At 37.3% G+C, this 24,840-nt stretch overlaps 2 protein-coding genes across 4 annotated transcripts; one reads left to right on the forward strand and one right to left on the reverse strand.

Annotated features, from left to right (window-relative positions):
- Positions 1–379: 379 nt before the first annotated feature.
- LOC108275538 (acidic mammalian chitinase) lies at positions 380–3,569 on the reverse strand. The gene is made up of 11 exons (XM_017486418.3): positions 3,492–3,569; positions 3,347–3,376; positions 3,043–3,247; positions 2,859–2,915; positions 2,609–2,774; positions 2,284–2,408; positions 2,072–2,195; positions 1,579–1,764; positions 1,328–1,447; positions 1,054–1,195; positions 380–929 (listed from the first exon to the last, which is right to left on the reverse strand). Exons 1-11 carry the CDS (start codon positions 3,514–3,516, stop codon positions 616–618), a joined length of 1,494 nt encoding a protein of 497 aa, XP_017341907.1. The 5' UTR covers positions 3,517–3,569; the 3' UTR covers positions 380–615.
- A 4,880-nt stretch (positions 3,570–8,449) lies between these two features.
- Positions 8,450–22,932, forward strand: uba3 (ubiquitin-like modifier activating enzyme 3). 3 transcript variants are annotated; one of them, XM_017487828.3, is made up of 18 exons: positions 8,450–8,519; positions 8,631–8,669; positions 10,359–10,473; positions 10,563–10,643; positions 10,802–10,884; positions 10,983–11,063; positions 11,180–11,223; positions 11,339–11,403; positions 11,675–11,830; positions 14,234–14,336; positions 15,356–15,469; positions 15,605–15,658; positions 18,345–18,381; positions 18,476–18,557; positions 19,786–19,886; positions 19,978–20,041; positions 20,152–20,206; positions 21,576–22,932. In XM_017487828.3, the coding sequence occupies exons 1-18, from the start codon at positions 8,500–8,502 to the stop codon at positions 21,662–21,664; spliced, it is 1,383 nt and encodes a 460-aa protein (XP_017343317.1). In that variant the 5' UTR covers positions 8,450–8,499; the 3' UTR covers positions 21,665–22,932. The 3 variants fall into 3 exon arrangements, with proteins under 3 accessions (XP_017343317.1, XP_017343319.1, XP_017343318.1); XM_017487829.2 differs by having other exon boundaries at positions 8,465–8,519; positions 8,631–8,701; XM_017487830.2 differs by lacking the exon at positions 8,631–8,669 and having other exon boundaries at positions 8,459–8,519.
- Positions 22,933–24,840: the final 1,908 nt, after the last annotated feature.

Here is a 24,840-nt window from a genome sequence, read left to right on the forward strand (position 1 = left end):
CACTGCTGTAGGAGATCCCAAACTGAGACCATAAGATATTGTCACTGAAAGCAGTGAAAAGGAGTACTAAACTGTACTTTCATGGTAACTGGGTAATATCCTCCAGGATGCATGTTTTGTACATGTGGCATGTATAGTTTACTTATCAAGGTGTATGTTGTGTATCTTTAAAGCTAGCTACTTTAAAAATGGCCCACTTATGTACCTTAAACAATTTTATCCAGTATCCACCTTTCCAGGTGAAAGATCGATGTTAAAGGTGCCACAAGCTACAAGGAAATATACAGTTTAGCGCTGTTTGTTTTTCTTCTTCTGAGAGTGTATTAGGCATGCATTTAAGCGCTTAAGACCTTCTTCGAAGGAATATATAAAAAGCAGAACCATTTCATAAGCTTTATTACAGATGATTAAACAATCCTGAGCACAAAGGAAGTGAACAGTGTTGATTCATAAACCTAAGCAGCTTTTGGGCTATGAATACCCATCACACAACGAACATCTAATGGCTAATCAATGAGATAGTATTATTATTTTATTAAGATAGTACCCTTTGCAGGAAATAGAGTAATCAAAACAGCAGGGTAAAGTCAGCAATTTAATCAATGTGTTGTGCCTTTAGCTCCAGTTGCAGCATGAGCAGCTTGTGTCAAACACCAAGCCAGTTGCACATTGCTGGAAATAAGTCTGGCCTCGACTGCACTCGTAGAACTTGTTGCTGTTGGTGGCACATGGGTACAGACCGTTGGTTTTGCCAACACAGAAGGAGCTGTTCATACCGCTGGTGCTGCTGGAGCTTCCACTGCCGGAGCTTCCACCGCTAGAGCTTCCACTGCTGGAGCTTCCTCCACCAGAGCTTCCTCCACTGGCACTAGGGGTTGTGGTGCTCACTCCTGGTATTGGGGGAAGAGGAGTTGCAGGAGGACTGCAGGCTTAAAAGAAAACAAACGATCATGTTAATAGCCCTGTATTTGACACTAAATGCTTTACCAAAAGCATTTAAGAAAGGAGAGGATCTATACTGCTGTTATCAATCCTGTAGAATGTAATTCTTACATTGTTGGTCCAGGTTAAAGGCCTTGTGGAGCACATTAATTAGAGGGTATTTGCCCTGATTACAGAAAGTGCCCAAATAGTCATCCATGTCAATGGTCCACACCATAGCACCTCCAAAATTGCTTTTCATCAGCCACTGAACCTACAAAGACATTAAAAAAAAAAAAAAAAAAAAAAAAACCTTTGCTTTATTCTTCTAACGGTTTGTTAACTAAACATTTGCATAGGCATCTACACATGGTATTGAGGTTAAACTAAACATTATTATGTTTACCTTGATCTGGAAACTCTTGATATTGTCATAGCCAACCCACTGGTTTCCCTGATAGGCATAGGGCACATCTTGTTGAGCGTTCCACACCTCAGTTGCACCCCCTTGCAGGAAGGTACAGATCTACCCAGGCATAAAAGATTAAAACCAATGAATGCAACTATGGAATGGAAGAAAAGTCCTCTCGTACGCAGAATAAACAATTTATACATAGGAAACATAATACACATAACCTGCCTGAGGGATCAAGGTACCTCAAAATAAGCCAGTTCCCCAGCTTCCTGAGTGTATTTTCCTGGTGTTCCTGCTCCAGAAATTGGAGCTCCAATTCCATGGTTTGCAGGGTTTGTCAAGGTAAAAGTGTTTCCATAGGTGGGGAACCCAACAAGAAGTTTCTCTGCAGGAGCACCATTGTTCCTCCAGTAATTCATGGCATAGTCCTTAAGAGCACCATCAGATTAGCATAAGAGGCATTTAGTGTCAAATCGAACTCAAACATAGCCAAAAGATATTGATTAGCTGATGTCTTGTAGTTGTATGTAAAGGCAGTACTAATTAGAGGTGCTTCAACAGTTTGCATTTAAAGAACACAAACAGATGAGTAGCAAAATGTCAGTTTTTCAACAAAAAAATATTTTAAAAATATGTCCATATGGCTGAGACTTAGTACCACTATGACTGAAGTTTTCACTGGCACATTGATTGGCTTATTAACATGCCTTACAAATACAGATGTGACAAACCTACCACATTAAAATAGATGTAGTTTCCACTGTCAAAAGAATCCCTGTACAGGGGGCTGCACTCTCCGGTGAAAGGATCCCATGATCCATGCATGTCATAGCTCATAACATTAATCATGTCTAGTGATCTGGGTGAGAAGAGGATCATTAATAATATCAAACCCATCAGCTACCAACACCTCAATATATATTGTGGGTGAAATGGCCTTGACTTACTGTCCAAGCTGAGGAATCTGGTAAGCTGTCTCGATGGTGCCTAGACCTGATGAGACAGCAGCAGACATCAGCAATCGGGCTCTGCTGGTCTGCTTGGCCTCTGCCTCAAATGCAGCTCTCATTTCCTATTCACAGATGCACAAAGGAATAAAGAATATTTAGAGAAGTTATACTTTTTTTGTTGTTGCATATTTATGTTGCAATTATCAGTACTAACCACAATGCTTCAAGAATGATGTATGCATTTTATGAGCAACTATATATCAAATACAGCATTACTGATATCTACAGTATGAATTTCAATGTTGAAAAATCAGATACCCACAGCTAACAGAACAGAGTACAGTTGCTGATCTTGTGGTGGGCTTCCCCTGTTGGCTGGGTACTCCCAGTCAATGTCCAATCCATCAAATTCATACTTCCTCAGAAAAGCAATTACAGAATTGATGAAAGTCTGGCGGTTGGCTGCACTGGCTACCATGGCAGAAAATCTAGTAGGAAGATGGAGAACCTAGTTCAGTACGACCTGCCACATGATTTGTGCTTTTGTAAGTAATTAATGTTCAGGTTCTTACCCCGAGGAGCCAAAGTTCCACCCACCAACTGACAGCAGGGTTTTCAAGTTGCCGTTCCTGTAAATATGTTGGAAAGAGAAAGACACAAAGGAGGAGAGAGATGCAACATAGTCATAAAGTTCAGTTTATCACTTTGAGCCTATGTGAACAAAAGGTTGAGATGGTAACAGCAGAACACACTCACTTGTCCTTCAGGGCATTGAATTGGCTGTAGAGCTCCACGTCATTCCACTCAAATGTAGCAATTTTGTAGTCATTGGTCATGGTGGCGAAGGCGTAGAGGAGATGGGTACACAGGCAAGGGTCGATGTCAGTGGGCATGTAGATAGTGGGAGGGGGGCGATACTGTGCCCAATTGGTGAAGTAGCATGATAAAATGTAGGCTGAGCCTGTACAAAGCAGCAGTGTATTTAAGTCAGTTAGTGTTGTCGTTGTATGTTAATTCCTGATTTTAAAAAAGAACTCATGAATCACATCAACATACTTACCAAGCTGCATATGAAGCAGCAGGGCCAATGCTGGGTATACAATAGATGAACGAAAAAGACATATTGTGAGAGTTTTAAATGACTTACCACTCAGAGACTATTATGCATTTGTCTAAATCAAAGGTTGTTCTTTTAAGTCACTTACCCGAAACCAGGACTACCTTGCCCATTGTTGCTGTGTACAGAGAATGTAACACAGGGCCTGCTCTTTTAAATACCCACAGTTGCCCCTCAAACTCTCAAAACCTGGCAGAGGTAATGTTTACAGTAGATAGCAGATAGTAAATGGTGCTTAAGATTACCTAAATGCCTGCCAACAAATGAAAACACAATAATTTATCATAATTCCTGTGTAATTATACCAACGCAATAATGGATTGTAGACCTGATGCAGACATTTAAAGAACACTAGGCTAAAGAAACAAATTGGTGAAATGCATTCTTTCAAATATCAAGTTCTGAGTCAACACCTTAGTAAAGAATTATTGCTGAAAGTCAAGTGCAAATGCTGGTATATCCTTAGGACAAAATGAAGAAGACAAAGAAATATGGTGTGTTAGATTTCATGGATGTTCCTTTAGTGTCATATATGTACATTATCACATATACATTCAGATATTACTAGGAACTAATAATGAGCAAGTAATACTGTGCATAGAGCTACAGTTCTCTGTGGAGCTCTCCACAAAAATAATCATTTAATACATTCATAAAAAAAAAATAATATTGTAAATCTTTATTGTAAAAATTGTAAGCTCGTTGCATGTGTTTTTCATCGTTCTTAAATTATCCTTCTCCAAAATGTTGCGAAAATGTTCTCCAAAGATCATGTGGCCATTATAATGAAATGCCACTTAAAGAATCCAATTTTGACTCACAGCAGTGCTATTAGTGCATCCCAGATTCAGAACAGATTCTGAGAAACATTTCTCATCTTTCTGGAATGTAACAAACCCAAAAACTAAACAATATCTGATTAAATATTATTAAATGGCGATCATTGCCAGCTGTAGCCTACTATATAACAGCTTCTTCATTTGGGAATGACTTTGAAACATAGTTAGCTTGCTTCTTCAGTCATGCTGGATAGACGATAGTAAGTTTTCCAGAAAGGTCCTCAGGGCGTCTGGTTGAGGAGTTGAATGAAGTTCTGCAAATTTATATTTGTACTTATAATTTGTGAATTAATAGATTCTTCTTTTTCTGGTAGCTCTGGGCAGCTCCCCCAGTGTTCTCCAGTGTTTCTAGAGCATAGTGTTAGGGTTAACATAAAAAAAAAAACTTTCCAGTATACACCATGCCCACTTCCAGCTTAAATCCAAATATGAAAGCAGATATGATTATTTTGAGCACAAACAGATGCAGACACAAATACAGATAATGGCACTGTGTTACACATTATTAACATATATGACACATTTTCACATATCACAAATTTTGGTATATTTTGTTCTTCCACTTATTTATAAGGTTTTAACAAGTTAAACATACTACACTTTAATATATCAGGTTCATTCAATATAGATCTATATACAACTTCCAGAAAACTCAAACAGACCACAAGGACAAGGAGCAAAGTGGAATTCCTTATCTGTTATCAGAATATGAAGTATGGTTAAAAATAGGGTACAACTCTTTTAAGAACTAAAAGAACAATGTAGTAATGATATTGTTATCGAAAGTAAACAAAGTCTGGTTGACTCGACTAATATAGTCACACATGAGTCAGCATGTGTTATATATTTAATTCAGGCAGATTTAATATTTCCACAGATAATCAAGTTTTCCATGCTCTCATCACGGGAATTTTGAGTATTGGAGCTTTTTACACTTCTCATTTATTAATATACAAATTTACAGAAATTATATTTTTGGTATGTGTGTGTGTGTGTGTGTGTGTGTGTGTGTGTGTATATATATATATATATATATATATATATATATATATATATATATATATATATATATATATATATATTGCATGGCATCTAAGCTACAATTAGTGTGTGAGTGTGAATGAAAACCGGTGTAAAGCACTTTGTAGAACCAGTAAGGTTAAAAAGAACCTCTATATAAGCGCAGACCATAAATGAGGAGTGAGTGTTTATAGTGGGTTAAATTCATACCAATTTAAGAAGGTTATCAACAAAGTCATTACAAGGAAGGTCACCACTGGTTTTAATAGTTGTGTAAAACACACAACATAGTCTGAAATACTGCAAATAAAATTAATGATAAGACAAACCTTGAAAGACTATTTAACTGTGCCAAATAGCCATTTATATGTTTGTATATTTATAATCGACTAATGATGAATAACACAAACCTTTATTGTAACCTAAATAGGACAGCATTATACAACATGAGCAAGATATATAAACATACACATATATAAAAAGTAGTCCGTGTTCTTTATTTTCATGGTTATATTCAGTTTTCATGTCTCCCACTCTTACTGAGGCAAAGACTTGTGTGTCTCTGTTGCAGTGTTTGGGGTTCAGATACAATCTGTTAGCCCACTTCTGAAAGTCTCTTACTTTCAACAGGCTCAAGGGAATTACTACTCTAGCTGCAGTTAGAATTCCTAGCATCCTCAACAGGAGTCAGTATCACACATAGCCACCTGCCAGTTGGCCAGGTGTGTTTATGGTTACAGGATGGATAGTATTCTGTTTGTAAGAAGTATCTTGAAACCAGCTATGATAGGCATACACTATATAACAACTCCAGAATTTTTGGGACATGTCAATAAAATAAAAATAGACAGGGATGCATCAGTATTGATACCAGTATCGGGAATCAGTCAGATGCCTTACTCATTTACTCATACTTGTAAAAATACTCTGATACCAACATAAGATATCTTATGATACTATATTAAGTATTGTAAGTGTTTAAATAGTATCTGTAATAGAGATCAGAAGGGTGGCAGACCTGAGTGTGCAGTGTATCATATGCAAGGTACAGTGAATTGCTGACACACTGAGTATTTGGGAGCATGGAGCAGTGGAGTGAGCATGCAGAGAAACTGTTGCACATGAAATAACCTCAGTTCTATGAGCACTGGGACATACACACTTACCTTCCCCAGGGTCTACACTTTGCTTGCTGGTCAAAGTGCGATTCAGAGCACTGAGCATGCTGAATGATATTGCTTAAACGACATAGCATTTAAGGTAGCGATGCATCCCCAATTAATACAGTATGTACTGCATATACTGTACACATAGGTTTTCTGGAGCCTTTATGCCAAGTTCCAACTGGATTAGTGTGGTTTTCCTTTCAGTTTACATCCATCCATCTATCAATTTTCTACACCGCTTATCCTACAGGGTCACAGGAAACCTGGAGCCTATCCCAGGGAACATCGGGCACAAGGCGGGTAAACCCTGGCCGGAGTGCCAATCCATCACAAGGCACAATCACACACACATTCACACACCCATTCCTCTCAGTTTATAGAATGACATTTACATATATATTTAGTGTTCTGTTCAGTCCATACAGGATTTCGTGGAGTTTTTGTGTGTGTGTGTGTGTGTGTGTGTGTGTGTGTGTGTGTGTGTGTGTGTGATTGTTGCAGCCAAAAATGTGTGATTTTGCTGAGTTGTGCTTTTTTTTGCAGAAAACTACTTAAATTTGCAAAATTGCAATTGTACGAAATTGTTTTGCACTGATGTTTTGCAGTGATGTTTGTTGGTAAATGAGACCTTTTAGCTGTACTCATGTTCAACGCACGTGAATCAAAGAGGGCTTTGGCTGAATGCGCATTGTGATGACGTCACATGATATGTCTTGTCAATTTTGAAAAATTGCAAGCTCCTCTGAATGTTGCGGAGCTTGTATTAATTTCTGCGATTGCAAAATCGCGGAATCCTGGAGGAACTCTCTTCCGCCCCTCCTAACCAACAGGGCAGTGAATATGTCTGGACTAACTGGAAAGATGGCCGTAGATTACCACCACCCTTACGCCACTGGGAGAGGGCAATGTTAACCCTGGAAAACCTGGAGAAGGTAATACCCAGGTAGTAACAGCATAGATTTCCTGGAGCAAAAGTATATATATTTTTGTCTTATTTGTTTAATTGGGTTCTCTTAATCTGCATTTAGGACTGGTGATGTTTTAGGTAATATTTATGGAAAATATAGAAAATTCTAAAGGGTTCACAAATTTTCAAGCACCCTGTTACCTGTGCATTCTCAAACTTTGCCCAGATTTGTGACACCACTTCTTGGTGCAGATGCTACTCTTCTGGGCATATCTGCTGCCTTGATGGCACATCTGCTACAGTGCACTATTGTGAGCCCTTGAGGACCACTCAACCATGCTAGCAGTACGTATTTACAGGCCCACAGGTCACTAGATTTCAGGTTATGTGGTAAAACATATTGCAGTCAAGAAAAGATGATCAGAAATGACAGGTATCTCCAGCTTTGGAGGACAGGGTACCTGAAGCTATAAACAGATAGCTCCAAGAAGAGGTCCCATGAAAAAAAGAAAGGGAAATCAAATACTAGGCAAAGGTTTTCATAGGACATTTTAGAATTTATATCCAGATGGCCATTGCAAAACATCCATTTTGTTCATGCAACCATTTCTGTGTTGAATTGGATGCACACAACGTGCATCAATGGCCACCAGGTCTTGGGCTAAAATACATGCCATGTTCTTATATACTGTATTTTTCTTCTATCCATTTGGACTATTCATTATTATTATTATTAGTAGTAGTAGTAGTAGTAGTAGTAGTAGTAGTAGTAGTTTATATATGTATTTATTTATCTACTACTACTATTATCTATTATTTATTATTTTAATTATATCCATTACTATCCAGTATTGGTAGAAAAAAGTAAGTAGTTTCACCAGTTGTTTGTGTGGCATCTGTTATTATTATTATTGTTATTATTTTTAATAGTTTATTTTATTTTATTTTATTTTATTTGTATTTTTCAATCCCATCAGAGAATCTAAATGACTGTTTTATCACATAATATTTAATATTAGCTACCTCTTTACTATTATTATTATTATTATTATTATTATTATTATTATTATTATTATTTCAAGTCTGGGCTTTTGTATTCAACCTTGAAGTTCGTCCCAGCAGCAAAGCATTGTGGGAAGGCATGGAACCGTGAAACCCTAAAGTATGGCGGATGGGGAAGAGCCGTAAGTAGCGTTGAATGAACGAAGTGTTTTAGGAACAGATATTGTTGATATTTTGACCAGTAGCCGGTGTAACAAGGACGTGCTTGTTCCTCTTTCATTTTCTCATTTTAGGGCGAAGAAAAGACAGAGAATAGAGGAGCAGCCTGAGAAGTTAGTGATGAAATGCTAAGCGCTGGCTGCAGGTTTGAGTATTGCACAGCATAGGGAGTGTGAAAATTCATCCTTTTTTCAGACAAGTTCAGTATACCCAGATAGCTACAAATGGACGGATATAGTTTGGGAAAGTAGGAACGTAAACCCCAAGGTGGAATATAACGGCTGGGTTATTTTGGTTCCGGTTTGTGCTTCATTTTAAGACGTGAACTGGCTAAAGGCTAACTCGCGTTAGCTTCCCAGCTGTCAACACAAACAAGGCCTGTGAACGGATCAGAGAGAAATGATGATCTGTGAAGTGGTGATGAATTTTCACATAATGCACTGTGGCCAATGTTAGCTATCATGTCTTATTTTATCAAATCAGTCTCGACTCTTGCCTGTGTTTTGCTCTAATTGTTTGTGGTGGTGGGGGATGACACGAAACAAGCTTTAAAAGGGGTTTTTTAGTTAAAATAACATGTCCTTAATAAGCCAGACAGGCCATAACACACTCAGCTAATAAAGCCAAGGGCTCTTCTCTTGGGAAACAGACTCTTAAAAAAATATATTGTTTTCAAATTTTCATGGACAAAACTAATAATATATCCTAAAGCATAATAAAAGTCAACTTTTTTTATTAGGTCTAAGTTGGCGGTAGTTTTGTTGGATGATGATAAGCCATGATGTCATGTGGTTCTTCCAGAATTGTTCAAATAAGCTTAAGCTTTTGGACTGAGCAGATTTGTCCAAAAGCATCGGAATGGCTTTAGGTTTAGCATCCTTCATGCAACCATACCTTAAAATGCTACCTAAACGAAACTACCTTGAACATATCGTAAAGTTCAAACGATCCTCTTAAAAAGTACAACGTTAAAGAAATGTAGAAGTTTCCTTTAGTAAACAACATGCTTGCTCTGAACCTCAAGGTTTCCTTGGGGTAGACCCGAATGCTCAAATACTGCACACTTAAACATTCATTCAGTCATCTTCAGTTATCCTGGTCAGGGTCGTGGTGCAATTTAAGCTGCGTTCACGCCATGTCGTCATTACCGTAATTACAAGATTCCGGCTTGTAAAAAGCGTCCTCGTAGAACTCATGATTACACCTTGTGCACAGGGGAATGTTCTGAGAGATCCGATTTGTACCACCTGACCACTGCAACGTCATGCGGAGACACTCAAAGTAGTTATCTCGTAATATTTCTGTGTAATAATTTATGATGATGATTATTATTAATGTCTTAATAATGCAAGATTAATCTGCAAATAATCAAAAGACATACAGTACAGTTTAATGTAGCTCGCACAGAGTTGGGTAACCATCTGATGTCTATTGTTGCATAATTCCGACTCCGAGGAAGTGAAGAGCTCCGAGCAGAACGTCCGGGTTGTCATCTAGTAACTACAGTAAATCCAACATGGTTTGAACGCAGCTGTATACTGGATGGGCTGCCCGTCCATCGCAGAGCAGCATGCAGATATACATTCACACCTAGGGGCAGTTTAGCCAATTCCACATGGGGTGAACATGCTGTTAATTCTTAAGTAGAGAAAAATGAAAGTTTACTTTATATATGGATTTGTATCTGGTCAGGCCAGTGTTGATTTTTGGTGCAGGCTAGATGATGATGATGATGATTTTTTTTTATTATTATTTCCTGGTTGAAAATCATTTCAATTTTTGAAAATGATTTTGCTCTCCAGAATGGCAGTGGATGTTAGCAGCAGCGGTGATTGGGATGGCCGATGGAGCCATGTGCAGAAGTTTCTGGAGAGGTCTGGACCCTTCACGCACCCTGACTTTGAACCAAGCGAGGAGGTAAATAATTAATAGATTTTGACAATGAATTACATATGGTTCATTTTTTTGCATATTAGTTTTATTTTTTTGTCTTTTTTTTTTTCCAGACACTCCAGTTTTTATTGGAAACATGCAAAATTCTCGTGATTGGAGCAGGTGGTCTTGGCTGTGAGCTACTTAAAAACCTGGTAATGTTCACATACAGTTAAAAAGATGGGTTAGGCAATCAAATACACCATTTGATTTTGTGAACTACGGCTATTTACTTGTGCTAACCAGGATATACAGAGAATACGCTGCTCATCATTAGTGTGAGTAGTTTTTTTGTTTTTTTCTCCTACTTTAGGCACTGTCAGGGTTTCGGAACATCCACGTAGTGGATATGGACACTATCGATGTGTCGAATCTGAACAGACAGTTCCTCTTCAGGCAAGGATTTGGTTTATTCAGCTGAATCATTACTACACTACATTTCTGATCAAAGTTGTTGGTAAGCAGGTTTCATTTTGAGCTTTTTGTGTTTAAAGGACTAAGGATGTCGGGCGTCCCAAGGCTGAGGTGGCAGCTGACTTCATCAACAATCGAGTTCCAGGATGTCACGTTGTACCGTATCTTTCATCACATTAACAAGACGTTTATGTATTCTGTTGTGATGCAATATGTATTATAAATCCCCTGTTCTTCTCTACTTTGGTACTTTGCTTCCTTAACTGGTGTAATTTAGACACTTTAAGAAAATTCAAGATTTTGATGAATCTTTTTACAGACGTAAGTTCCATATCCAAACAGGGTCTGGCTTGTAATTGGGCAGTTATATATTGTTAAGAAGAAATTGTTGCTTCATCATCTTTTTTTTTCCTTGTCCCCTGGGGTTCTTTTGCAGAATTTCACATAATTGTTTGCGGGCTGGACTCTATCATTGCTCGCCGGTGGATGAATGGAATGCTGGTGAGAAGTGCTTCAAAGCTCCTATAATTCCACCATCATCTACATATTCACAAATATTTAAAATGTTCCAGCTACAAAGTCAGTGTTAATTCAAACTCAATAGCTGATCAAGATTAAATAAGAATACATGAATGATTTTATGAGTGTAAATCGATAGCAAGTGTCTGGTTTAGTGCCAGATCACTTCTCTCTCTATTGAAAAGGTGGAATTAGATGATGAAATGTCAGTAGTGGGATCTTGCTAAACACTTGATGTGTGTCCTACCCTCAGTTGTCATTGCTCATCTATGAAGATGGGGTTTTGGATCCTAGCTCCATAATTCCACTAATAGATGGAGGTACAGAAGGCTTTAAAGGGAACCTGAGGGTCATCATGCCTGGAATGACAGCCTGTATAGACTGCACACTGGAGCTGTATCCTCCACAGGTAGTCTGGTTTCTAGCATAAACTGGTAGAGTGCTGTGGAAAAGCATTTCTTGATTATTATTTCTTCTTCTTCTTCTTCTTCTTCTTTATTTATTTATTTTGTTGCATATTTGTCTCACATACTAGTTTCAGATCCTCTAGCTAAATTTAATACAAGACAAGCTCAACCTGTGAAAACACAAAGTACAGTTTTTAAATGATCATTTAATTTATTGAAGGACAAAAGTTATCCAACACCAACTGGCCCTGTATGGGGAAAAAATGATTGCCTCCAAAATGATGAAATCAACCAAAATTAACTGATAAAAGTAGGGCTGCAACTAATGATTATTTTGATAATCGATTAATCTGTGTATTATTTCTTCGATTAATCTATTAGTTGGATTAAAAGGCCGATTTTAATTTTCTGTATGTTTTCAAAAGAACATGTTATTTCACATTCTGCCCAGTGTTGTCTATCAAACATTGTGCAAATTGCAGGCTATGAAAAACGTATTAAATGTGCCTGTGGGCTATGCTATATATCATTTGCTGTGCAAAGGATTTAAAAAAGAAATATTAACATTATATTTTGAATGCAAAAAAAAAACTGATTGTCCACAAACTTTAAAGCACAAACTAAGTGTTACCTGGTAAGAGGTTGAATATTCTGCAGTAACACACACATTCACTCATCTGAACACAGTAACGTTACTTTATACTGTAAATGTATGACATTTCTTACATTTCTGTACAATTACATGTTCTAACCCCATTACAGTTCTCATAAAAAAACACAATTACTTTTGTTTCTGAATATAGCATCGAACAACATATTTGATCAAAATGATTATTTAATGAGTTATTGCGTGCTGTTTGATTGATACGCATGCGTGGATTCGCACTCATTCGATGAAGTTTAATGAAGACTCACTTGCTGTCAGGACGAGGTTTTATGTAAAATGGAAACAGTGGCGTGAATTTCTAACATTTACACATAAGGATATAAATGAGAAAATGTCGTTTCTGTGCTGAAGAAAACATGTCTGGAATGCATTAAACAGCATACGCATCTGTCGCAGCATCTGACATGACAAGCCACTTTAATACACTTATGAGTTTGTTTGAAGCATTTAATATAAAACACTCATGTTTTGGATGACCTGAATCGTGCACTTTTCCCACAGCAGCTCACTGTGTGACCTCCGCTGTTTTTCAGATGTATTTTATTCATAGAAATGCATTTTTCACCATTGTGAAGTGACGCAATGATGGGGTTATCCATGGTGACATCAGAGTCCCAACTAAAAGATAAAGAAATTTGTTGTCAATTATTTTAATTATCGATTTTATCAATTAGTTGTTGCAGCCCTAAATAATAGGGTTCGATTTTAATTGACCCACCCAAGCTTGATTACTGACAGCACTGTTGATTATAAACATCACTTAAATAGTATACTTGCAAGCAGTTTGAAGTCTCAAAGCTGTCACGATGCACAGCACTCTGGAAATTCTGGAACAAAGGGACAGAATGTTCTTGAAATATATCCATCTGAAAAGGATTTCAGCGCTGTTTCTAAAGTTATGGGACTCCAGCACCCTACAGTGGGAGCCATTATCTCCAAGTGGAGAAAACTTGGAACAGTAGTGATTCTTCCCAGAAGTGATTGGCCTGCCAAAATTACTCACATCAACTCCTCTAGGAAGTCTCAAAAGAACCCATATGAACATCTGGGGAACTGCAGTCCTTGATCACCTCAGATAAGCTCAGCATTCATGGCTCCACCATCAGAATGAAACTGGGAAAAAATGGTATCCATGGAAGAGTTGCAACCACTTAAAGGCTCATCTCACATGTGCAAAAAAACACTTTGATAACCTCCAAATTTTGAAATAATGGCATGTGGAGCTATTTGTAAGACACGAGTCCCATTGCATCAGGCGTAAAGCTAAGAGCTTTCCATAAGAACATCATATCAACAATCAAACATGGTGGTGGTATTATGATGCTTTGCTCTTTCAGGGCCTGGGCGACTTTGCATAATTGACGGAACTATGAATTCTGCTCTCTGTCAGACAACCTTGAAGAAGAATATTCGGTCATCTGTCCCTGATCTGGGTTCCAGTGTTGTTGCTGGTAAAGCACAACCAGTTATTACGTTTAGGGAGGAAGTGAATTTTTTTTATATGTGTGATATAGGCCTTACATTTTCATTCCATAAATGAAATGATCATTTAAAATAAAAATAAGAAGCTTAATTTAGAACATTTAAGCTGGTTTATATTAATGAGTTTTATCATAGCACCCAGTAATCATGTATTGATTAAAGTATGAATAATTCTTGGTCAGATGTAATGTATAGTTATGTATGATTCGGTGCATTGAGACTAAGGGTTGTCTGTGGTTCTATTGTGTGTTTCCAGGTTAATTTCCCAATGTGCACTATTGCATCGATGCCACGGCTGCCTGAACACTGCATCGAGTATGTGAGAATACTGCAGTGGCCCAAAGAGAAACCATTTGGAGGTAGTAACTTTCCTCTCTATCTCTGGCACATGCTACATTTTGCCACAATTATTCTTATGCATAGATCATGTGAAAGAGTTTACAGGATGTCAGCCTGGTACATACACTATATGACCAAACATACATTCACCATCCACTTTATTAGGAACACCTGCTCATTCATGCAGCTATCTAATCAGCCAATCTTGCGGCAGCAGCACAATGCATAAAATCATGCAGATACAGGTCAAGAGTTTCAGTTAAGGGACCACCAGTGGCCAGATATTATATAGTCAATGGTAGTGGACTGTAGTCAGAATAACAGTGATATTGGTATGGCAGTCTGTAAAACATTGGTGCAGATATCAGGCACAGCAGCATTGCTTAGGTTTTTTTTTTTTAACTTCAATGCCACTGCTGGGTTCAGAAAAGTCAGACAGAGAAATAACTGGCCAACAGCAGTCCAGAGACTGGCAACTGAACAAGATGATTACCATAGACTTTGCATAGAAGAAACGGACATCTCAAACTGTACACCTAAACACGGTAGGCATGTCTGGTTTGGGATGCATATGACCACGTAATATTTGTAGTGTAAAAACAAAAAGTGTCTTGATGTGTACCATCTAGATGTGTACTGTCATTGCCCTAACCGGAAAATCATTGTAAGACCGTTTGGAAATCACGCTCAATGGTAGAGTTCTCCATCATTATGCTAATGGATAAAGGCAGTGTTATAATAGCAGATACAAAACCAGCTGTAGCATTTATAAGTTTCATTAGAAGAAGAATATTGATGTTATAAAGTGAGTAACAAACTGCCAGTATTGGGCCCTTAAATAAACCCTCTCTGCTCTTGGTGTCCTTGGCTTTATAACAATTTCACTGTAATGTACTTGTTTATGTAACAGTATAGGCTATCGTCTTTAAAAATGTCCATTCAGTGTCCAGGATAATGTATTAAGCAGCATACATAGTGGAAAAAGCACTCAGATATAGAGAGATATACTGAAATGAAGGCATCTCCCAATTCTGTGCAGATGGCGTAGCTTTGGATGGTGATAATCCTGAACACATTCAGTGGGTGTTCCAGAAGTCTCTGGAGAGAGCAGCTGAGTTCAACATCACTGGAGTCACTTACAGACTCACACAAGGTAACTGCATGAGGGGGGAGGGGGTTGAGTTCTGTAATATCTTTAAATAGTTTATGAGCACATCATGTACACCATAAGTATTCTGCTCCAAGGTTCCATTTCTGATCTATTGGCTTTGTTGCACTGATCTTTCAGGTGTGGTTAAACGAATCATCCCTGCTGTCGCATCCACCAATGCAGTCATCGCTGGTATGTCCAGACCAGGAAGCACACACTGTTCTTCTTTGTTCCTCTGTACTTGCTTTAATTCTAAAATGCGAAGAGATTGTAAACACCCAATCCAACGAACATACTTTGCAGCCATTTTGCACTCAGTATTCTCGGCTTTCGTAACTCAGCAAAATCATTTGAAACAGCAGGACTGATCTTTTCCAAACATTGTGGTGGATCTTTTTTTGGTTATTTTGGCAAAGGTGTGAATCTCACTGAATGTCACTGAAAACCTCATAATGTTATGCACACACTAACTAGCTCTGCTAACTTTAATAGTAGGAGACTTCAGTTGGTCACCTGCCTGAGACACACATAGCTTTCCAGAGGATAGAAGTAGATTAAACAAATATTTTGTAAGGTGCTGACAATGTAATATCACCCCAAACTGAACCACTGAACTCAATAATACTCTGATTTATCTTCCGAATTCTTTTGCTTTTAAGTTTTAATAACAGGCGATGTAAGGGTGAGTCAAATTAAGAACTTTTTTTCTCTTCAGTTTTGCATTGTTTATTGCAAATAGGTATCACAAAAGTTTATCTTTATTTATTTATTTTTTTACTTAATATCCATTTTGTTCACTGTAAAGTGTTCCACAGAACAAGGGTCCTCATTCCTCTAGGAATTTGATTCAATTTAATTTATTCCACACTTTTTTTTTCTTTTTCTTTTTTTTGACTCACGTGAGAACTCAAGACAATATAATTTTTTTTTAAATAGCAATATAACTAGATAATGTTCCATCAAATTAATATATTTTAAGATCACATGGCATGTGTGTAGCCTATGATTTCCTGAGGAAAAAAAAATCAGGTAAGACATGTATGAATTCCTGTAGTGATTGCAATGTTGGGAGCATAATATATGCTTGAAAATAGGCTCTAAATGTTAATACACTAGCTGTTAAATCTTTATTGCTTAAACTGCAAGTCTAGCAAAGCAAAAGTGCTTCATAAAAGCATGATGCTTTTTGGACCATCAAAGTGATCTCATTTTAAAATAGTGGAGTTTTCCCCGTGATCGATTTTGAGTACACGTAGCAAAGTTGTTGTCGCATGGCTGTAACTGCATCTGGTAACCTCGAAAAGGTCCCTGCTACATCACTCTTGTCTTATGGCCGTTCTTGTCGAACTGAGCTCCCAGGTGGCCCTGGTGGTTACATATGTAACCTTCTGTTGTACTTTATTTCTGCCACCATGGAGATTTCCTTCAGCACTATTTGTAGCCGTGTATTATTGTTGTCATGAGGGTTTGTGATGCGTCCTGGTGCTGTACATCCCCAGCAATAGCAGACACTGCTCATAAACCCAACAAACACTAAATTGCGAATGTGACCCACTCTACATTTTCCTTCCTGTTGAGGAAGTGAATCTTTTAAGGTGTTGATGCTGTTCTTTAGGCTATTTAGAATGACAATCACTTTGCTAATAAGTAAGCAATATCGCAGGAGCAAGAGTGCTGTTATCAGCATGACTGCGATGGGCTATTTTGCACTGTCAACAAGAATAGTTCCCAGAGAGGTGACCGCTAGAATTTTATGTAGCGAACAGACAAGTGGAGTGATAAACAGTGAAATGTACCACTGCTGTTATACTAAATTTCAGAACTCAGCACAACGCTGCTTGTCCAATCTTTAAGTAGTGGGGGAAATAACGACTAATATTCATTATTGAGGATAGTCACTTAGCAATCTGATATTGTACTCTGAGGATAATAATTGCTCAGTCTTAATGCTATGTTTTATTAAGGGTGGGGATTGTACAAGCACAAAACACATGGAGTTGCGATGAAGCATCGTGTTGAGGGTGAGGACGAAGATGATGAGGGCCCATGTGAACAGCAGGTGGAACTATGGATTGGCTGGCCTGCAGGGACATGTGTATCAGTGACAGTAATGGGAAGGCATAATCATAGATTTGGCCAATCATTTGCGAGTGCATCCTGGTCCAAACCCTCTGTCTCTGCCTGTCCATGAACCACAGTAAGCAACGAGTTCTCTCTCTGTTTACAAACAACCTGAATTCCACTCTGCTTTAGATGTTCCAAGTAAACTGTACCACCTTGTGGATTTGCAATTCTCTGAGTGCAGAGATGCAACATTTCCACTTTTATCTCTGGGGTCACTGCTGTCAATATCCATGCCAGAAGGAGACGGTTAGTGTATGGCCAGCGAATTCATTCAAAAATATATCAGTATATCATCATTTTCTGTCCGCCTGTCCAGTCGAGACAGCTGTTTTCTGTCAAAAATACATGTATGGCCTTCATGCCTATGAACTGCACAGTTTGCTCAGGTGTCAAATGGCTCTTACTGTAATTGACTTTCAATCCTAGAGCTCTCTGTGTGAGATTAGTAGCCCTGTCAGGTTTGTCACTTGCTGTTGGCACTGTCCAGACAGCAGTCAGTTGTCCAGATACACCCTGAGGTACTCTAGGGCAATTCTCACACATTTTGTAAACACCCAGGGCCAGGGTGCTAAAGCTACTGGAAACAAGCAAACAGGAAAACTCGGCTATAATAGATGAAAGCCACCCTGGTGGTCTGGGACAAAGTAATGTTACTTTGAAACAGATGTGAACCAGTAACTGTAGAACTAGATGTGTAACCAGAACTGTGAAATGTAAAATTGTTATATCTGATCTTTTTTTTTTTTTTTTGCAGCTGCTTGCGCTACAGAGGTTTTTAAGATTGCTACAAGGTGACATATTTAAAGCATATCATAATATTTGAACACAACATTCAGTGAAATTTTATGAGACTGTATGTATGAGACACTGAGTTTTGTTTTTCAGCGCTTATATTCCTTTGAATAATTATCTGGTGTTTAATGATGTGGACGGCTTGTACACCTACACCTTTGAGGCAGAGCGAAAGGTAAGCTTGCTGTTTTCATTCACAAATGATCCTTGTACATTACAGTTGAGTTAACTTCAGGGTTCATACAAGGTGCTTGAATTTGGCTTTTTGAAATTTAAATATTGGAAAACCTTGAAAATAGCCATGTTTTTAATCTAATGGTGTTTAAAAAGCTCTTGAATGATAAAAAGTCAATAAATGCGAAATCGCTAAATAACTTGAAAGTGTTTGTATTCATGTTCTATCAAAAATAATCATTTCACTGTTCCACTATTCAGGCCCCTTTAGTGGCTTTTTTCCACCAAAAAAGCACCTAGTGACACATCTGGCGACTTTTTAGACAAACCTTTCTGTAGGAGAGCGTGGCCAGTACTGCCCCACAAGTGTGAGGTCCTGCTTTCCTGCAGCTACTCTGTTCACTGAGGGGCGGAGACGAGCAGCACATTCAGTGTGATAGACAGCATAGGAAAGACATTCTGTCACTTCTAACTTTCTCACTGAGTGAACATTTTACATGTAAATATCGCCAAGATCACAGCACAGCCATTGTCTTTAACTTAGGTGTCTGGTGATTTTGTCAGACAACGTCGTGGTTATCAATCAGGATTTTAGCAGTGTAGAGTAGCAGCATGGAAATGGCTTGGAAGTGACTGCTGGTTAACATGGAGCCTTAATGGCCGTGTTTCGGTCACCATTTCATACTCGTTCCATTGTCTGACAACAGAAACAGAAAAATATGTAAATGAGAACAGCTTTACTGGGAATTCAGCTTTATAAAAATACAGTATGTGAGCACAGAGAGTAGGAGAGAGGTAAAAAGATGTAAAGGGACGACACTAGGCAGAATGCAAATATGTGACAATGTAAGGAATATGCTAATTAGTGCGTGACATCATCCAACGATATTTAGAGAGTTTCCATTGAAAGTTGTTGGAAACAGTGCACCTGTCACTCACCTGGAGTATATAGACGTTATAGTGAAGACGAAGCAATGTTTGGGAAATGCAAATGTAGTCCAGCATGGCTGGAAAAGGCACCATATAAATTTTTTTTATTATTATAATAATATATAAGAATATGTTTGACATCTCTTGTATAGTACTTGAAAACAAAAAATAGTGCTTGGAAAGTCCTGGAATTTCATTATGAATCATCCGTACGAACCCTGCAAATTATAGTTGCAGATTCTTTCGGTCCCAGAAAAAGTATGGTATTTTTGTGTCTTTGGTCATCGTCCATCAAACAGGAAAATTGCACGGCATGTAGTCAAGTTCCTCAGAAGCTACAATTCCCACCGTCTGCTAAACTACAGGAAGTGCTGGAGTATCTGACTGAGAATGCCTCCTTGTGAGTATTGCAGAATGTCTTCTACCATATCACCGTCTTTCGCTGAGGAATGGGAGCATATATTCATTGATGGGTGTTTTAATATTTTCAGACAAATGAAATCTCCAGCGATCACCGCAACACTTGAAGGCAAAAACAAAACTCTTTACTTACAGGTAAGACTTTGTAAAACTGTAAATAAATAAATAAATAATAATAATACATAGTCTGAAATGGTTTTGAAAGATCATTAAGATACTTGCATGTTGTGTGTGTGCTTGTCTAGACTGTAGCTTCAATTGAAGAAAGAACAAGGCCCAATCTCTGCAAAACTTTAAAAGGTGAGATATACAGTCAGCTCCAGAATTATTGCCACCCTTGTTAATGATGATGGGTTGGATTACAAATATCTTATGACAAATAGCTGTGTTTTCATCCATGTGTTTTTAATATGACTTTTGAGATATCGTATTAAAAAAACGCTGGATGGAAACACCAGATGCGAATAAAATCTCCAAAATGTGTACAAAAAACCCTATATGCTCAATTCAGATGGATGATTTTTTTTATTCGATAAGATGACCTGCACATAACCTATGATGGGATCATATCTATCCAATAAATTCCTAGATGCGCATCAAATAATTAATGTGACGTTGCTTCAACAAATTGTGCGGCTTGATAATCGACTGAAATGCGTTTTTTCTGTTGGAACTGGGCAAATCTGGACAAATCTAGTCCAACAGCATCTCAAATGTTGATTTGTCATTCTGAAATGCCTGAGCCATAGTCTGTCGTCCAAATGATTTGGTATAATTACCTCCCTGAACTGTCTCACACGCTTCCGTTCCCAAATATCAGGCATCCGTTTCCGATCGCAAGATAGCATGAGGTTTGTGATGGCGTTTTGTCTCACCCTCTGAAGCGCAAGTCATTTATTATATTGGGGGGAAAAAAAGCCACAGCGGCTTCTCCGGTTGCAACAACTTCCATTTGTGTTGATACTTTGCGCCAGTTTCCCCAGTAGTGACGATTTTGTTCTCTTGAACACACGGGATGGAAACGGTGCTTTATTCACGAATGTTTTATGCAATATTCCAATTTTTCTTCCAAGTTAATTTCTCAAACTTGGGGGGAAACATAATTAATTCGACTGTGGTTAAGTAGCTTAACACGAGAGAAATCAAACCTTTAATTGAATACATTTCAATTAGGAAAAGGAAATGTTTATCAAAAAAGAAAAAAAAATGTGCAAATTGTCATACCTAGAAATGCGTACTAACAAAATGTAAATGAAGCTGGTTCCCTTTTTACTTTTCCCTAAAAACCCTTTTTTTTTTTTTCTTTTTTTTTTTGGGAGAGATTCTCTATTGAAGAGTGTTCTTAGATTCCTCCATGAATTTCCATGTGACATCAAGCATAGGAGAAGACTTATTGTTTGCAAAGTGGGGTTGCACAAAGTATTACATTCAGGGGTAGCAATAACTGCGACATGTTTTTGTTAAAATAAATATCTTTTGACATTTTTTATTTTTAGTGTGTGGAAGCCATTTTAATTAGAAAAATTCTCCCCATAACCTTTTTTTTTTTTTTTTTTTTTTAAATCTATACCAAGGGTGGCAGTAATTCTGTATACATTAAAATGATTGATTTTCAAATTATTGAACCTGAACATTTTTTTTATGCATTTGTTTGTTTGGGTTGATCCAGAGCTGGGATTGGCTGATGGACAGGAGTTAGCTGTGGCTGATGTCACCACTCCTCAAACAGTCCTCTTCAAGCTTAACTTCACATCCTGAACACAACTAGTATACAACTGGACACTATATAGAGACCCCTTTAGTTAATAGAATACAGCACTGAAGGTGTCATCTACATGGCTGCCTCTCATTTACAAGAAAAGATGTATCGGAACCTATTAGATGAAACGGAGTATTTAAGAATATGTTTCATTGTGTAAATAAGGCACTTCGCAGTGTATGAATGAAGCAGTTTTGCTTTTATTGTGTTCTAATCATCTACAAAGCTCCTGAAAAGCACTTCAAGGGTCACTTGAAGATTCATTTTAAAACCAGCTTCACAAGCCATGAGAAAGTGAAGGAGAGATTACTAGCACATATGCCGTTGTACACTGGGGATGAAGATCTATTTTGAGCATTTAATGATGGTTAATGTTTTTATTAAAAAAAGATTTTTTTTTGTGTCCATCTGCTTAAATGTAAATATCGCTGGTTACTTGTATGCTTGTCAGTCAAAATGCTCTGTAATAAAAGGAAGTCTTTGCAAGGGTTTTTGAAGAAGGTTTTCCCAATTTAGTAACTGTATATCACACCATCAAAAGTTTGTGGTATGTTTATCTCTTCATGCAAGTATATTAACACGTGCTAAAAGCACAGGTCGAAAAGACCAGTTTGGTCACTCATCACTTGTCATGCATCACCGCAGTAGTTGATTATTGTATCTTTTGAAGAGACGCTGTTATATTGTTAGAAGAATTTTTCCAGGGTAATATCTTCTGTGGAATCCTCAAAACCCAGTTATAATGGAAATGTATGGGTAATTTGTTAAATACTGTCAAATGTGTAAAATAACTATAGAATGCAAATTCATAACTAATTAACAATAACGGTAAAAGTCTTAGGATGACACCGACATTAGATCTTACCTAAAGACGTATTTCTATCCTTTTTTTTCCTTTTTTTTAAAAATATTGTGTAAATGTGCAAATCAGCAAAAATGAACGCATGGTTTCCATTGTTGTATCCATGCGTTAGGTATTTCCAGCTTTAAGTACTAATGCACACCAACAAATTCATCCTTCTGAATAATTAATTCTGAATAATTAATTAAGAAAAAATACCTTTTGTACATTTTTGTCCCACAATAATGTTTCACATAAGCACTTATTAACTGTTCAAACAAGTTTTGAGTAAACAGGTTTTTACGTTTTTTTCCCCTCGGTACAAGGAAATGTTAAAATTCTTTGTTATAATGGTAGCACAGAATAAATAGCAGATACATAGTGATAAATGGAAGTTTGACAAAACAATAAACATTGGGGTATTCATTTGAAAGTCTGATTTTCTGTTCCATTTCCAGGATACTGCAACAGTAGTGTTGATAATTGTTATGTCAGCAATCATGTGAGGGAACAAAGAGAATCTATATGTATATGTGGTCAAAATGTACATGATCCTTTGATTGTTTATGTGGACAATCACTTTACATTAGCATAGTCCTAATAAGAGGCATTAGTAAGTAACTGAGTGTTCAGATTACTATTTGATGAATGCTTCTTCAGCAGTGTGCCAAGTGAGGGCAGTGAATAAATCACTCATGGCTCTGTGATTAATGATGGTCATGTAGTGTAACTGTATTAATTCCAATCTGTTTCCGGAGCTCATGACTCGGAGCCAAACGTTCGGTCACTTTGAACTGACAAACTACAGAACAGGATTCATTTTTTATTCATGAAATTTCAAAATATCTTTACTACTTATGGTAATGTCAATGTGACAAATAGTTTGTGTACTTCATTTGACTGACAGCTTTTGAACTATGGAGCCTTAATATTTAAAATATTAGAATGACATGAATTTTATATATTCTACACAATTATACTGTATATATTGTCCATATGTGTGTAAGAAATATAGCACTGTGTAAAAATGTTGATTAAAGTACAAAAAATATTCAATTATATTTAAATTTTATTGGTTAAAAGTATTGTTGTATGCCTTTTATAAAGACAATTTCCCATTAACGTTCTCCACATAATAAGGCAGACTTAGAAAAGGCCTAATGAAATGAAATTTAAAGGTTCACATGTGGGCAGTTTTAGGATGAACGGCAATGTGAAGATTGATTTGTCTGCATCCTTAAACGAGCACATTATCTTCTATTATCAGTCTGTGATCACAGTGTCTTTTAAGTGGCTCCTGTTGCTTACACTCTCCATGGTGCTGAATTATAGGCGGAAGAGGACGTCATCTAAAATCTGAACACTCTGTGTTCACAGTAGGGGAGGATGTGGATATGTGAAAATAAAAAATTGTACATCACTCAATACCGCATAGTTATGTATAACAGTGTCTCTGTTATGTGAAAAAATAAGTACACCCCATGGAAATAATAATAATAATTATTATTTTAACATAAGCAAACAAAGCAAAAGCAAACATTTTGATCATCTTTTAAACATTGTCTATTAATAAAGGTGTTACACTCTATCAAATGGCACATAAAACTGACATTTTGTAGTAATTTTCACAATTTAAACAGATCAGTCACACGGAAAAAGTAAGTACACCCCTACATTTATCACACCTTCAAATCCATATAATTAGAATCAAGTGTTCAAGATTGGGTGCCAGTGATTAGAACCTGCTTAGGGAGTGCAGGTGGAACCTGTCTTATTTATACCCCTCTCATCTAGTGTCTGATGTTCCCTTTGCTATTGAGGTGTGAGGTGTCATCATGCCAAGATACAAAATTTAAATTATAAGCACATTAAAGTGTTTTTTTGTTGTTGTTGTTGTTGTTGTTTTGTTTTGTTTTTGGAGGCATGTAAATCAATTGTATGAGACCTTTAAAACAAAACGATGCACGTTTCAACCCCATAATAGGTGCGCTTTAATACGGAACTGAAAGCATTTAAGTCATTCTAATAATTTTGGTTTTTCTGTGTAAAAAAATCGCAGCTTTGATTTTGTCGTATTTACTGAAACACTGAATCGTTTGTTTTTTCTCTCAGTGAAGTATGAGGGTTCTTCAACAGCCATTTTATTCTTTCTTTAAGTTAAGTTTAATAAACAAGAATATCATTAGAATAATGATATAATAACTGCTTTGGTAGGCTACGCATGCAGTGTTTACTTACATGGTTTACTTACAGCTCCATATAAACAACTTAATGTGCATCATGTATCAATAATAATTCAAAAAGACCTTTATTGAAATAAACATTTAACCTAGC

Source organism: Ictalurus punctatus, chromosome 15 (assembly GCF_001660625.3).
Source record: "Ictalurus punctatus breed USDA103 chromosome 15, Coco_2.0, whole genome shotgun sequence".
NCBI lineage: Eukaryota > Metazoa > Chordata > Actinopteri > Siluriformes > Ictaluridae > Ictalurus > Ictalurus punctatus.